General features: G+C 49.8%; 1 protein-coding gene across 1 annotated transcript; it reads right to left on the bottom strand.

The window, feature by feature from the left end:
* Nucleotides 1–3,085: 3,085 nt before the first annotated feature.
* NELFB (negative elongation factor complex member B) lies at nucleotides 3,086–15,653 on the bottom strand. Its single transcript, XM_058038397.1, has 13 exons — nucleotides 15,429–15,653; nucleotides 15,131–15,294; nucleotides 14,908–15,007; nucleotides 12,560–12,790; nucleotides 11,469–11,654; nucleotides 10,374–10,486; nucleotides 9,487–9,589; nucleotides 8,466–8,561; nucleotides 7,088–7,230; nucleotides 6,108–6,214; nucleotides 5,070–5,211; nucleotides 4,235–4,343; nucleotides 3,086–3,989 (listed from the first exon to the last, which is right to left on the bottom strand). Exons 1-13 carry the CDS (start codon nucleotides 15,528–15,530, stop codon nucleotides 3,852–3,854), a joined length of 1,734 nt encoding a protein of 577 aa, XP_057894380.1. The 5' UTR covers nucleotides 15,531–15,653; the 3' UTR covers nucleotides 3,086–3,851.
* Between the last annotated feature and the right edge of the window lie 343 nt (nucleotides 15,654–15,996).

Genomic DNA, 15,996 nt, shown 5'->3' with positions numbered 1-15,996 from the left:
TATTCAGCACCCTGCACCTCATCCCCTCTACCCCAGGAATCCCAGACCCTGCACATCTAGCACCCTGCACCCCATACTCTGTATGCTTGGAATCCCAGACTCTGCACATCCAGCAATCTGCATCCCTGGGATCCCTGTAACCTGAATCCCTGACACCCCAGCACCCTGCACCCCACACCCCTAGATGCCTGGCAGCTCAGATCCCTGGAATTCCAGACCCTGTACATCCAGCACCCTGCACCCCACATTCCTGATCCCTGTTGGCCAAGACCCTGGAATCCCAGGCCCTGGACCCCATATCACTGTATCCCCAGAATTCCAGACTCTGCACATCCAGCACCCTGCACCCCATATCCCTGTATCCCTGGGACCCCAGACCCTGCACATCCTGCACCCCAGACTCCAGGATCCCTGGCAGCCCAGATCCCTGGAATCCCAGATCCTGCACCCCATATCCCTGTATCCCCAGAATTCCAGACTCTGCACATCAAGCACCTTGCACCTCATACCTGTATCCCTGCAATTCCAGGCTCTGCACATCCAGCACCCTGCACCCCACATTCCTGGACCCATGGGATGCCAGACCCTGTACCCCACACCCCTGGATCCCTGGCAGCCCAAATCCCTGGAATCCCAGATCCTGCACCCCATATTCCTGTACCCCTGGAATTCCAGACTCTGCACATCCAGCACCCTGCACCCCATATCCCTGTATCCCCAGACCCTGCACATCCTGTACCCCACACTCTTGGACCCCTGGAATCCCAGACCATGAACATCCAGGACCCTGCACCCCATACCCCACACTCCTGGATCCCCAGCAGCCCAGATCCCTGTAATCCCAGGTCCTGCACCCACACTCCTGGATCCCTGGAATCCCAGACCCTGAACCCCATATCCCTGTATCCCTGGAATCCCAGATCCTGCACCCCATATCCCTGTATCCCTGGAATCCCAGACCCTGAACCCCATATCCCTGTATCCCTGGAATCCCAGATCCTGCACCCCATATCCCTGTATCCCTGGAATCCCAGACCCTGCACCCCATATCACTGTATCCCCAGAATTCCAGACTCTGCACATCCAGCACCCTGTACCCCATACCCCATATCCCTGGCAGCCCAGATCCCTGGAATTCCAGACTCTGCACCCCATATCCCTGTATCCCTGGAATCCCAGATCCTGCACCCCACACCCCTGTACCATTGGAATCCCAGACCCTGCACCCCATATCCCTGTATCCCCAGAATTCCAGACTCTGCACATCCAGCATCCTGAACCCCATATCCCTGTATCCCTGGAATTTCAGACCCTGCACCCCACACCCCTGAAACCCTGGAATCACAGCCCCTGCACCCCATATTCCTGTATCCCTGGAATCCAAGACCCTGCACCCTCAGATCCCTAGAATCCCAGACCCCATACCCCCTGTACCCCTGGAATCCCAGTCCCTGCATCCCATATCCCTGGAATCCCAGCCCCTGCACCCCAGATCCCTGCACCCCTGGAATCCCAGCCCCTGCACCCCAGATCCCTGTACCCCTGGAATCCCAGCCCCTGCAGCCAGCTCAGCTCCTGCCATGCAGGGTTCACCTGCACAACAGGGCTCTGTGTCATTCCTGGCACAGGAGTGAAACCTTTCTCATCTCAAAACATGGAAGAGTTTCACTACCAAAACGTGCAAGCAGGAAGAGATGTTCACTACTAACATTGTTTTCTGGAATTGTGTCTCCTTGAGCAGCAGCAGACTGGCAGCCACTCCCTCTCAGCTGCCCAGCTCTCCCCTCCTCAGCCAAACTTGCCACCAGCACTGGGAATGGCCAGTTCATATTCTGGGATTCAGTTCCTTCATGGATGTAAAAAACTGGGAAAAATCACCATTGTGTGTGATAGTTCTGCAGGTACAGGCCTTTGTACCAAGCAGGAAAAAATAATCATCCTGGATGACAAATTCCTGCTGCAGGAGAGCACCACATCAGCCTTGGGATATGGAGAACCTCAAGTGACCAAAAGAATCCCCAAAACAATCCTAAAATTACCTCCAAGTCTGAGCAGAACATGGGCCTGAGCAGGTTCATGGCCAAGGTTTGGCAGCAGTGTGGGATGTTATTTGGTCTAAGTTACCAGGACAGTTTAAACAGTTTGAAACCAAAACTCTGCAGGAAATTGTTACACCAGGTGCTCTTTCCAACAAATCCAGTATCAGAACTGCTGAGAGGCTCCCCAAAGCAGCCCTGACCTGGGAGCTGCAGTGGAAACAAGAGAACACAGGAAATGTGGGGCACAGGACAGTGCCCCTGAGTCAAACACAAACACCTCCCACCTTTCCTGTTCCTGCACCAGAGGAGAAATAAAGCACCAAGGTGGTTAAAGGAGGGTGTCACTGCCCTCACACAGCATTTGTGAGCTCAGGAGGAAGAAACCACACAGAGGGGGAGGGAGCAGCACTGGGGAGGGAGTTCCACCCCTCCACTTAACTACTGTGTTTGTTTGGGTGTTTTGGACACAGTTTCAGGAAACAGAGGAGTCTCCTGAGCGTGACTTGGCACTCAGAGCTCCAGTCCCAGGAAACAAGAGCTGATGGGGGAAAGAAGGAAGGTTTAGGTTGGGTATGAGGATAAGGTTCTTTCCTCAGAGGGTGGCTGGGCACTGAACAGGGCCCTGCACACTCCAGCTGAGGCAGAAACAAAAGCAGAAGTGGAACAGAAACAGTGACACAAGGGAGCCATGAAGGACAGGCCTGCCAGCCTGGAGGAGAGAAGCTCTGGGTGCCCCAAGTGCAACCTGCCAGGGCCTGAAGGGAGCCTTCAAGGAAAGGGGAGAGACTCTGTACAAGGGCCTGGAATGCCAGGACACAGGGAATGGCTCCCACTGCCAGAGGGCAGGGATGGATGGGATATTGGGAACTGGGAATTGTTCCCTGGCAGGGTGGGCAGGCCCTGGCACAGGGTGCCCAGAGCAGCTGTGGCTGCCCCTGGATCCCTGGCAGTGCCCAAGGCCAGGCTGGACAGGGCTGGGAGCAGCCTGGGACAGTGGGAGGTGTCCCTGCCACGGCAGGGGTGGCACTGGATGATCTGAAATGTCCCTTCCAACACAGGAAATTTCTGTGATTCTATTTTTTCACAAACTAAATATCACTGCACCTACACCCAAGCCCTGCTGTTACTGAGGAACATCCCAGCCTTGCTCTTTGTAACTGGCTCCAGGACTCACTTCAAGCTACTCCTTTGGAGAAAAGCTGGGAGGAAAGGGGAGAGACTGGTTCCATTTCTGGCTCTCTTTGTGGAAGCCCATCTGAGAAGAGGCTGCTGACTGCTGCTCAGATTGGTGGCAGCACTGGACACTTATGAGAGTGCAGCACATCTTACCATGTACCACACGAGCTGGAACCTCAGACAGGAACTGATTTCAGTGGAGCTCATCTCCTCTGAGTCTTCCTCCTCTTGAGCATCTTGTCCAGAGAGCCCAAGGGGCAGACCAAGGCCTTGATCAGCCCCAAGAGCCCACAGCACCTGCTCAGCCACACCAGGGCTCCACACTCACTGAGCAGAGCTTAAAGACACAGGATGCTAAGCTTAAAAATATGCATTTTCTTCTTTTTCTTTTAAAAATGTACAGTCAGATTTCAAGTGGATCTACAAGAAGACACTCAGCTATGTTTAAGAAAAGTAAACCTTGCAATGCACTGCATACAGTTTTCTAACCAGCCAGAGCCCGTGAGCTGGGTGAACTGCAGCGAATCCCGAAGGAGGTTCAGTGGCTTTGTTTTTGTCTCCACCCCGTGGGCAGAGCCACTCAGAAGGCAGCAGAGGCTCAGCTCCTCTCCCCTCAGGCCTGCCCTGCAGCCCAGCTCAGCGTGAGGCTGGGGTGGGCACGGTGGGCAGGGGCAGCTCCATGGAGGGAGTCTCAGTCACTTCAGCCGGGCTGGGCTTGCGCAGCTCCAGCTTCTCGCTGAGCTGGTTGTAAAGCTCCTTCACAGCTTCCCCACTCTGCAGGAAAGAAGCAGGGACAGGCAAACAGCACAGTCACACTCCATTCCAGCCAGAGCACCAAGTGTGCTTCAGCCTGTGTGTTTAACACAAACCAACACAGGAGGAGGGAGCCACAAGGTAAATAATTAGGCCACAGCTTGGTAGCCTTGGAAAGCAGAGCTTGTGTTCCATTAAACAGTGTCTGGAAAGGCAGCTGCTTTCACTTGCAATCAGAATTCCCTTTCTCCTGCTTCCCTTCCTACCTGCTTGGTGGGCTCCAAAGCTTTCTGGAGAGACTCCAGCTTGGCTGGGGCCACTTTGTGATGCAGATGCAGCAGCAGCCTGAGCACATGTCTGTGCACGTTCTCCTTCCTGCAAGAGCCAATTGAAAGCACAGTAACCAAGACAAACAAACATCCTGAGAACAAGGAAGCCACAGCAACAGAATAATTCCCCCCACCACAGGCTTTGTTATAATTATCCAAAACCCCTGAGAACTGGAGCTCCTGGAAGGGACTAACTTAGTGTAAGCACTAACACTGCCTTGGACCTTCAAGGATTCAAGGCACTGTTCATCAGTAGTGGATTACCTGCACAACCATGAGGAGGGAGGGGGAGATTTTAAGCACAGAGTGTGTGGAGGAAGCAGCAGAAGCAGCAGCAGATGCTGCTGTGCTCCAGCAGGAATTTCAGCCACTTTTAGGGAAGCTTTTTGGAGGCTGAACTTGTCTGCAGGCCACCAGCTAAACCAGAGTGAGGGACCAGAGGTAACAACAGATTTTTGTGTGCTGCTGATACTGCAAAGAGCTGAAGTTAACTCTACACAGCCAGAGCTACTGCAAAGCCTGAAGGATATTCTCCTTTGCAACTCTACCTTAGGGATAATGAATGAAATAATTCACAGTCAAGACATATCCATTTGGCTGATGAAAACTTCATCCCAAAACATTCACCTTTCCTTAAAGGAAAACAGCATCAGGCTGATATTTCCACTGCTAGTGAAGAATTGGATGAACTATTAAACTATTGCTGAGAGCAGTAAAACTCTGTCAGGCATTCTGTGAACTCCCTCTCTCCAGTGAGAACAATCTGCTTTACCTGGAGCAGGCAGTGAGGAAGAAGCCATCAAAGAGACTGGTGCAAAACTCCTCAAGTGCAAACTCATCACTGAGCAGGGTGAGGTTACCAGTGAGCAGGTGCAGGAAAATGTCACTGAAGGCCAAGTCACTGAATGTCTCAACTATCAAACATGGAAAGGAAAGAGACACAGACTAACAAGGATGTGCCAACACCTGTCCACACAGCTCCTGTTCCTGCTGAAATCCCTGCAGTGAGGTTTCATCATGGAATGGTTTGGGTTGGAAAGGACCTTAAAGCCCACCCAGTGCCACCCCTGCCATGGCAGGGACACCTCCCACTGTGCCAGGTGCTCCCAGCCCTGCCCAGCCTGGCCTTGGGCACTGCCAGGGATCCAGGGGCAGCCACAGCTGCTCTGGGCACCCTGTGCCAGGGCCTGCCCATCCTCACAGGGAACAATTCCTCCCCAATATCTAATGTAAGTCTACTTCCTTTCAGTCATTTTTTCTCATTTCCTTTGCTAACAGGCAGCCCAAGCAGGTGGCTTTGATCCTTCAGACATAAAAGATTAGGAGCAGATTGCTCCAGAGCTCTCCTGCAACTCATCCCAGAGGAGTCAGTGAACAAGATAATACTGGTGGAAAAATTAAGGCTGTGTTCAGCCCTATTTTGTTACTTATTTTGTTACCAATTTTTCCACCACACAAAGTCAAGTCCCAGCAACTTCTGGCCACCTGCAGTCACTGTGGGCAGCAGCAGAATTGGGGCACCTGCTCTGCTATTTTTCAGCTTGATTCCAAATAGCTCTCAACTGATCTCATTGTTAATGGAGGCCTTGATGTAAGGAACCACTGACCTCAGCACTGCCCCCAAACTCTCACATCAGCAGAAAATTGCAGAACCCAAACACTCCTGCAGGGACTCACAACTAAGTCACCAGAAGAGCCAAAGGAAGGCAGAAGAACACCCTGTCCCTGGTGTGACATCCCTGTCACTCCAGGTTCAGTGGCCTCCTGAGTGTCCAGTACAAGGCAAACAGAAGATGAGACAAAAACTTACCTAGTGCTGGCAGGAGCCTCAGAAAAGCATTCTTGTTCCTCTGTTTGGTGATGTGAAGGATGTAATACAGCCCAATCTCACAAGCTATCCTGTTCTCCTGCAGGAACCTGTTATGGCACAAGCAAAGTTTATTCATCAATAAAGCAATTTTTTTTTTTAATTTTTTAGAGGTTTAAAGTACTTGTGGGATGGTTATCAAGCAGGTGCAGCAGTGGCTAATTCCAAACCCACTGAAGAGCAGCTATTCAGTGAGTGAGCAGATGGACCATCCCTGTGTTCACTACCACACTCCAGAAAAACTGAACATTCAGCAAACAGCTGCATTTAACTGTCAACATTTATAATGTCTTCCTGATTAAAGTGCTGCTCAAAATGGCCTTTAGAAGAAGCCCAAATACTCAAAAATTCTACAAAATCCAATAATGTTTCAGTCTCCCAAAAGTCAAACATAACACTGTGATAGAGGAGAGCACAACTACCAGGACCCAGTATCCAGATTCTGGCACACAGACAAGAATTGTGCTAGAAATCAGAAGATCTGAACAGAAAAGAGCAGAGAGAGGTTTTCATTATCCTTCTGATGTCCCTGGAGTGACAGGTTATCAACAGACAGAGTGTGGGTGCCAAAAATGCCAACTTTATGATTTCCAATAGTGCTTTTCAACATGGGCACTCATCCAGCTGCACCCAAATATCACCCCAAACTCAGCATTCAGTGCCTGGGAAGCTGAACAGGAACACCAAAAAGTCTCATATTCAATGAGAGAATAGTCCATTATGGGACCATTATTTATGTAGATAAATTGTATTTGAGGGAGCACAAGGGAAAGCTGTTTTGTTAAAGTTGAAACTCGATGGATTAGCACTGAATCTCACCCCAGGAAGCCCTGCCTTTAGCACAGGCAGTTTTCCCTGCCAGGTCTGGCTGGCTCCTGCTGCCTTGGAGGCAGAGCCTGCAGAGGGTGGGGCCAGGCACGTACTTGGTGAAAGCCTCGGGAATGGCGCTGGGGTAGGGGATTGGTCCCTTCTCCTCCGAGGGCAGCTTCTGATCCACTGTGAAGGTGTGGTCATCCACCACAAAGGACATCAGCAGGGGCAGGAACCTGGTGATCAGCTCGGCTTCCTTGGAGGGAGGCAAGGACAGAGGGAAGAGAGCAAAGCCATTATCAGTCACTTCATGCCACCTGATGGTCCTGAAGCGCTGTGACAAAAGCAAGGCAGTGTGAGGAGCCGCATCCTACAGTGAGGAAAACCAGCTGACAGACATCCAATTCCAGTCAAAATTCCTGAATAATTCACTTCCACACATTCCATGGTAATTAGGAAAACTCTGCTTCATCTCACTACAGAAACACTCCTGCTCAAACCCTTTCTTTGGACAATTGTGTTGCATTTCTCCTGAGAGGCCCCTCCCAGCCCTGCTGCAGGCACGGGATGTGCTCAGGACGACATCAAACTGCTGATATCAACAATCACTGACTCCCAGCATGGCCCAGCTTATTTGAGGTAACAAAAGCACAAATAAATCAGATTTTAAAGACTGATTGAGAGACTCCCTTTGGAAAGAAACGGAGCATTTTCCCTTACAGGTTCATAAGAGAGCACAAATGACAGCACCACCTTCAGAATTACTTGTCCCTCTCGCTGCTAGTCCCAGTGTTATGCACATCCTCCCTGGGTGAATTTAAACATCCTAGCAGCCAGGAGTGGATGCATTTTAGAGACTTCAAATGTGCCCCCAGGTGTTTATGAAACATTTACTGCTTTATAGTTCAGAAGAGAAACAGCAAATTCCTCCAGAGGAACAGCCCTGCTGTGCAACACCAGGGTTGGCCTTCCTGCCCTCAGCTGAGCCACACCAGGGATTCCTGTAACACTGGGAAAGGATTTCCAAAGCATGGAAAGATTACAGCTCAATGGGGCACTACATTAAACTGCTGTAACAGAGAGCTGGGAGGGGAAAAAACCATTTTTCTTGTCAATGAGAAGTTTCTGAACTGCTACCAGAGTTTAAGATAGTCCTGGAAATCCTGCTTTCCTCATGCAAGATGTGTTCCACAAACACATCAGTTGTATGCAAGACTCCAGGAAAAATGAGAAAGCAATGAGAAACCAGTGGAGCATTTAACAGAGGTACAGGCTGATTTTAGAACAGTAAGGACCAGGCACCCATGGAAATAAAAAGGTAATGGAAGCTCCCAGCATGTCCAGAACAGCTGCTCTCTGACCACTGTTTTTGTCCAAGAAAGCTCTGATGAGACATTTGGAGAACAAATGTTTAATCAGGAATGCAATAAAATAATAAACAAGTCTAAATTTGATTAATTGTGTTAAATTCTTAACATCAAAAGGGCTCACCATTTTTGGTTCCTTGAAGACTTGGCTGTCAATCATGTCCCAGGCCCCCTGTCCCAAAGACAGCATCCTAAGGAGCAGCAGCAGATCCGGGCTTTCCTCCAATTTTAAGGGGAGAAGAAAAACAGCTATTTTAATTTTCACATGAGATATTTATTTGGAAGAAGTGGTTTATATTCAAAGCTGTTCTGGATTAGCAGCTTTGTCCAACACTGCTAAAGGCATTCAGTTCAAGTTAATTGAAAACTGATCCTCAAATGGGCATCAAATAACTGCCACACCTCTGGGTTTGGGGAGGGTTTGTAAATTTATAATGCACCAGGAAGTTTGCAGTCATCTGAGAACATCTTTTTAAAATGTGTCCAGCCCAATTAGTGCAATAAAATGTAATGTGTGAGAGCATAAACCAAGTCATCTCAGCAGAAGAAAGGAGGAGAAAGGGTGTGTAAGAATGGATTGTTTGTGTCCTGAAACCCAAACGACTTTCAGTCTTAAACTGTCACAAGGAAGTTGCTCCATGCAAGAACATTTAACAGCTCAGGGATAAAACAGCAAGTGGCTCCCATTGTTCAGACACCTGTCAGGATGCCCTTCTTTAACCCTTCAGCACCTCCTGCAGACTCCACCTGCAGGAGCTGTGTTTTATCTCAGCCACCAGAGCAGAGCTGTGCAAACAAACCCATGGCATTCACCATGGCAGGAGGAAGGTGCTGCTGCCAGACAGACTGATGGAGGGACAAAGCAGGGAGGCACAGATTCTACACATTATTCTGTATTTGCACAGCTGCCAGGCAGAATGAGCCATGCAAAGAATTTGTGGTCAGTCTGGAGAGTGCCAAAATGTCCAAAGAGCTCCTGCAGAGCTCTGCAGCAGGAGCTGCAAATGGACAGGAGTCATGTTTCCCTTGTTCCAACTGCCACATTTGGGAACTTAATGAGCCTTGGATGGTGCCAGTCCTTCCCTGATGGCTGTCAGTCAGCCTGGAGCACAGTCCAGGTTAGCTACACAAGCTGCAATGCTTACCCTGGGTAAGGTGTCCTGCCCAACCAGGTCCTGCAGGTGCCTTATGGTGCTCAAGGCTAAGGTGTTAATGGCAAAGGGATCACACAGGATCATTGATAAGTCCCTGAGAAGAAATAAAAACCAAACACTTATCATACATAGCCAACCACCCTATTGTACAGGTCCAAACCCAGCTGTGTGCACCTGATGAACCTTGTCCTGCCTTGTAAAAAATAACATTCATGGTGGTTTCAATATGAAAGAGCAGAAATAACAACTGCTGAAAGTCTTCTGCACTGAGATCAAGCACAAAATCCCCCACAGCCAGCTGAAGGTCTGCTGGGAGACAGCCCACAGGTACTGGGGCTCTGGTGGCCCCAGCTCTTTGAGCTGGCAGGTTTTAACCATCTCCAGAGTGCTGAGGACAGAAAGGTCTCAGAGGCTTTTGAAAAACAACAAGTAAAAGTGAATTCTTAAGTAGTTTTAAATACAAATGGACAAATCTGAAAGTACCAGCTAAATAAAATACTGAGAGGGCAACCTTCCAGAAATGTAAGTGTACCAGATCACAGCAAGGTTTTCATTTGAAGCTAATGAAATACTTCAACTGACAAACATCACCAGCCCATTTTCTCTGGGTTTAAAGCCAGACAAGTCATTCATATTAAGTCATTCTGACTCCTTAAGAAAGGCTAATGAATTTTGTTATGAGGCCACAGGGGAGACTCAAGGGTGGCAAGTGAAGCAGTGCAAGCTCTGCCACCACGACGTGCTTGGCTGTGACTCTGTGAGTGCACAGAGGGGCTGCTGGAGATTTGCTGGCTTCAGGGAAGAATTAACACCTGTCAGATGCTATGAGTGCCAGGAAGCCAATTTCAGGTTCCCAATGAACAGCCCAAGTGCCTTACCCCAACACTTGTTCTTGTCCTTTCTTCACCCCATCCAGGAATCCTTGCAATTCCCGAGCTCTCTTGTTGTCCACGAACTTCTCCCGAATGCAGGCGTCGAGGCACCAGGTGAACTGCAAAATGGAGGGAGCTTTAGGAACTCATTAAACAGCAACAGAACACATGAGGTCAGAGAAAACAGGCTCAGAAAGACCTCAAAATATCTGCAGTTGAGATGCTTCATTAGTGCACCCAGGCACAGTACCACAGTGGTGACAAACACAGAGGTCAGAAAGGCCAACAGCCCAAAAGCAGGTTGGGAATGCCCAGGGAAGTTAACCTGGGGTCACTTTCTCACTTCCCTGGCAATTAAAGAGCAGGCATTTATTAAATCCACCACTGCCCTGCACACCTGTGGATTTACACAAGGAGGAGACTGAGAAAGAAGCAGCATCACTTAGAAGCAAAAATGTGGTTTATTTTGGCCATTGCAACAGCACTCCCACTCACTAAATAAAGGACTATTCACAGTGGAGGTGTTCCTGCTTTAGAGCTGTATTACTGAACTATTTTTTAAACAGAATACATGTAAAACTTAACAACTACTTCAGAGAAAAGGCCTTGTTCCAGGTCAGAGTGATGCTACCATGAACAAGGGGCCAGTAACAAGATGCTGCTGTGACATTATCACATCTGTCACTTCCCAATATTTGAATAGTTTTTTCATGTTTTCATTCATGGTTCACGTTTTCATTCAATATTCAATGTATTTACTGTTACAAACACAGTTTACTGACAGATAGAGCAAATCCACAACTGGGAGGGAAACCTGGAGTAAGAACCTGGAGCCAGCTGATGTTTTTTAGTTTTGCAGCATCCACATAGAATAGATGTCAGATTAGACATTGCTTTTAACACTGCCAAAGTACCCTAAATTTGAATGATGATGGATTGTGAAATGAAAGCAAAGTGCTGGTTAACCAAGATGAAGTTTTCACCCAAAGGTCTGCAAGATGATGTTCAGGTTCAAGGTCTGAACTCTCTTTACAGAAAGGACTCGTTTTCTCAGGGCTTTTTCCAGCAAATTCTCCACAAATAGCCCCATGTGACAGGTACCTTGTGGCAGGGATCAACAGTGCAGATCTCACTGATCTCCAGGTCGTGCAGGGACATGAGGAGCTCAGCCCTGAGCGTGCAGTAGTGGACGTTCCTGGTGCGCAGGAAGAGCGTCCTGAGGAACTGCAGCACCATGTCATAGAGCTTCACGTTCTTGCCAATCATCTGGGTCAGCTTCTGCACCACCTGAGCTCAGGGGAAACCAGGGCTCAGCACCACGAGGTGCTCTCATTCTACACACACACAAATGTGAATTAATTATCTGGTGTGATTTACCAAGATTGAAACACCAGCAGGGACACGAGGTCCTGAAGAGGAACTGTTTACACCAAGATTTCCAGGAGCATTTGTTCGAGACATTCACCAAATCTTCAACACCCATAACCTGGCTTTGTCTCAACCACTGGTTTCTTTTTTCTATCCTTCTGATTCTCCCCCCATCCCCTCAGGGAGTGACCAAGAGGAGGTGTGGTGCTGAGTGTCCTGCTCTGCAGTGTAAACCTGGAGTAAATTACACCAGGGCACTTACACCAAATGATTTTGAAAACAAAAAAACAGGTCTAAACAACTTCTCATGTAATAAATGTGCTGCCCTCTCTGAAATTAAAGCTTTATCCTGCCTTAATTTAATACAAATTTTCTGGATGCCAATTAACTACAACTTTCTACATATTTTAAAATAAAAAAGCAACTTCAGTTAAGCTATGTCCACTAAAAAAGTTCCCAAGAAAGCAAATTTAACATATCAGCATACTCAAACTGATGTGATAAGACATGTTCAGCCTTAAGAACAGCTGAAGTGAATTAAAACCAGACTGACCAACAGAGAAAAAAATCTGCCCTTTCTTTTTTTGAAGTGCATAATCAGCTTAGAACATTCATCTTTTATTACACAACAACTAAAATAATTCCTGCTGTTTTCATCCAGATGTGTAGGAGAAAATGGCCTGGTGTTTGTTGCAAAGAGTTTGTTCAGCTAAACAACTTCAGCAGTGAAGGTGGGGAGAAGAAAGCAGCCCAGGTTATGTGATGGTTGACTGAAAGCTGATACATTCCCCTCACACACACTGTGAGGGTTTCCTTGTCCTTACCTCTCCCTGGCGTCTCGTTTTGGGAGACGGACTGAAGAAATTTTGCAAGAAGGAAATATCATTGCTGAAGAGAATGTTCTCCTTCTCCAGGATGTATTGCTTCAGCAGGGGTGACACCTCATCCCCAAAGAGAGCCTGGTTGTCCTGCCAGATCTGTCTCTTTACCTCCACAGCACAGGCCTTGTACAGGTCCTTATCAGCCATCACCAGCTTCAGCTTCTTCTCAGGGACCTGCAATGCCCAGAGCAGTTACACAGTGAGCAGCTCCTCACCTGCCTGCCACTGTAACCATCCAAATCATGGAATCACAGAATGTCCTGAGCTGGAGGGACCAGCAGGATCATCCAGTCCAGGCCCTGTCTCCCACAAACCAAAGGAAAAGGAAACTGAGGTTGTTCTGTACTTGAGAAATCCATGTGAGCTCCTTTTTATCCCCCTGGGGTTTGCAAACTGGTTGATTCTGAAAGGCTGCACAGTGAAGCACGAAATGAAAAGCCAGGAGAGCACAGTGCTTCTGATTTGAGGAAATATCCACATTTTCAGCTCAGGTTCCTAGGGAGTGGTTGCCTGCACAATTGGCCTGTGCCACAACCAGTTGCAGCATGGATGATGGATAATTCAGCTCATCCCTGGCTGATCTCATGGAATCACAGAATGTCCTGAGCTGGAACAGGGATCACCTGGAGCTCTGGCAGCCTCGGGGCCGTGCCCATTCCCTGGGCAGCCTGGGCAGTGCCAGCACCCTCTGGGGGCAGAGCCTTGCCCTGAGCTCCAGCCTGAGCTGCCCTGGCCCAGCCCCAGCCGTGCCCTGGCTCCTGTCCCTGGCCCAGAGCAGAGATGGGAGCTGTCCCTCGGGAGGAGCCGCAGCCCCGGGGAGCTCTGCCCTCACTCTGCTCCAGCTGAACAACCCCAGAGCCCTCAGCTGCTCCTCACAGCCCCTCCAGAGCCTTCCCCATCCTTTTAACATTTTCCAACAGCTTTAGATGTTTTTTATCTTGTGCCCAAGCAGCCCCAGCACAGAGCACAGCAGGACAATTCTCTCCATGCCCTGATCCCCACCTCAGGCAGTCCGGGCATACACCCACCTGGTGTAGCAGCAGAGCAGCCCTAAGAGACTTCAACAACCAAATCACAAACAGTAATTCTTTCAAGGAAGAAAAAATATCTACTTTAAATCTCCAGTGCCGACATTTAAGGTGATATTTCCAATCTCAATAAATTACTGAAGTTCCAGCAGTGTTTTGATTCTATTACCTTGAGTGCAACATGATGCTTCTAGAAAGGACACTCCTAGAGATTTTTATTTCACTGATTCTGAGATCTGATTCTCCCTCCTGCCTACTTTTAATTGCACTCTTCAAGTCTTGCCTTCCACTTGTCAGAGATTTGTAAAACAGCTGTGGAAAAACTCACCTATCAGCAAACTTGGCTTTTTAGGAAGATGCATGGATTGAAAGAAATAGGGAAATAGTCTAGTCTGATTATGAAAATGTGAAACACTTTGTGAATTAGTCCACTGAGGTATTAGCAGACACAAGAATGTACTGAATCTTCAGTCAGTCCCTGACAGTGAACTGTGGGATCTCAGCACCTCAGGACTGAGGTGCAGAGTGACCAAGACCACCCTTGGGGGGCTCGGGAGTCCTGGAATGTTGCCAGAACTGTCTGGTGGCTGGACTTTGATCCTGCACAGGAGACGACACCTGTATGAGGATGGGAGGATCTCACTGGGATGAATGGTGAAGGGATAAGTTAATTAGAGTGTAAAACACAGGGTTTAAGATTTCTGTACAGGGGGGTCTAAAGAAGTAAGATGGAGGAATTGGGGCGTGTCCTGTCCTTCTTCTTCTTCTTCTTGGCCTCCATCTTCTGTGGTGATGCTGGCACTTTGGGATTGGTTATTACTAAAAGTGCACTGGTCAATAAGGGTAAAAGGTATTGGGGAAAATAGGTAAATATTGTATACGTAATTTTGAGTATAAAGATAAGTGACCGCCCCGGGGGCTCTCAGTGTGCTCATGGCTGGCTGCTGAGCAGACCTCTGTCGGGCCGAGAGAAAATCTTTTAGATAAACAATTAATAAACACTGAAGACCGAGAAAAAACCTGAAGCTTCTTCTCGTCCTTTGGAGCGCGGGCTGCCTAAGGCCACCCCGGGCCTTTCCAGGCCATAAAACAGCCAAGAAACCAGCAGTGAACAACACACTTGCAGAAGGTGCAGAGGGAGCAGAGCCCACCTGCCAGAGGCACACCAGACATGTGACACCAGGGATATCACACCAGTGACACACCAGTGACACACCAGTGACACACCACATCACACCAGGCCAAGCAGTGCAGTGCTCCCACCTTGGGCAAGTGCTTCATGACACACATGACCACGGGCTGTATCGAGGGCATCTTGACCAGGGAAAAGCTCTTCTCTAGGAGATCCTCCAGCTTCTTGTATCTGAAATCATGGCAAAAACACCACACTAGGTACAATGCAGCAGTAAAGGAACAAAGTGGCCACCTCAAAGCCACTGGAGCTCAGTCCCTGAGGAACCTTTAAGAGAAGTCACTGCTGACAAACCTCTCCTCGACCTTCCCCTCCAAAGCGATGGCCGAGACTCTCTCCAGCAGCTTCTCCCGCAGCTCATCGAACACGGACTGGTGGAACTCGAGCCGGGGGGTGCCGTGCAGGTCCAGGAAGGGCAGGGCATACTGCAGCGAGGGCAGCAGCACCCCGTTCTCCGTCTGCAACACGGCCAGAGGGGCTGACAGCGGCACTCGGGATAACAAACAAAGCCAGGAAAAGCCCGGACAGCACTGCGGACCGTGCCGTGCTCCCTGTCCCCGCTCAGCCCGGCCCCAGACGGCCCCTAACGCACCTGGAACTGCTCGATGGCCTTCAGCGGCTCCGTGCAGTTCGTGAGGGTCTCCTTGAGATCCTCGCCGTTGGCCACTCCCAGCTCCTGCAGCCCCGCGTACATGTCGGCCTGGCCGGGCCCGCGGGGCCGCTCCCGGCTCAGCTCCCGGCTCAGATCCCGCTCCCGCTCCCGCTCCCGGTTCAGGTCCCGGTCCCGGTCCCGGTCCCGGTCCCGCCTCAGCTCCCGCCCCGGCCCCGCGAGGTCCGCCCCAGCCCGGCCCCGCCGCGCGCGGGCCCCGCGCCGCAGCACCAAGGTTCCGCCGCACCAAGGTTCCGCGGGCGCTGCCCTGGCTGTCCCGGGCTGCCCGCGGCCCGACGAGCTCGGTGCGGCTCGGCTGAGCGCCGGGCAGGGCGGACGGAGCTCAGGGAGCCTTTGGACAGCGCTGTCAGGCACATGGAATCGCAGAATGACAGCATGGTTCGGGTTGGAAGGGACCACAGAGGGTCATCCGGGCCCATCCTCCTTTCCAAGCAGGGCCATCCCAGAGCACACAGCACAGGGTCGTGTCCAGAGTGTGGCAAATGAGTGT

The sequence above is a fragment of the Melospiza georgiana genome, chromosome 20 (genome assembly GCF_028018845.1).
Source record: "Melospiza georgiana isolate bMelGeo1 chromosome 20, bMelGeo1.pri, whole genome shotgun sequence".
Lineage (NCBI taxonomy): Eukaryota > Metazoa > Chordata > Aves > Passeriformes > Passerellidae > Melospiza > Melospiza georgiana.
Note: the sequence above shows the minus strand (reverse complement) of the source record. Positions and strands in the feature narration are given on the sequence as shown.

Coding starts and splice junctions, on each gene's coding strand:
- NELFB (XM_058038397.1), bottom strand. CDS start 15,530: ATGTACGCGGGGCTGCAGGAGCTGGGAGTGGCCAACGGCGAGGATCTC. Junction 7,231..8,465: donor TCTTCAAGGAACCAAAAATG/GTGAGCCCTTTT, acceptor CCTCCCTCCAAG/GAAGCCGAGCTGATCACCAG. Junction 5,212..6,107: donor GAGGCTCCTGCCAGCACTAG/GTAAGTTTTTGT, acceptor CATGTTTGATAG/TTGAGACATTCAGTGACTTG.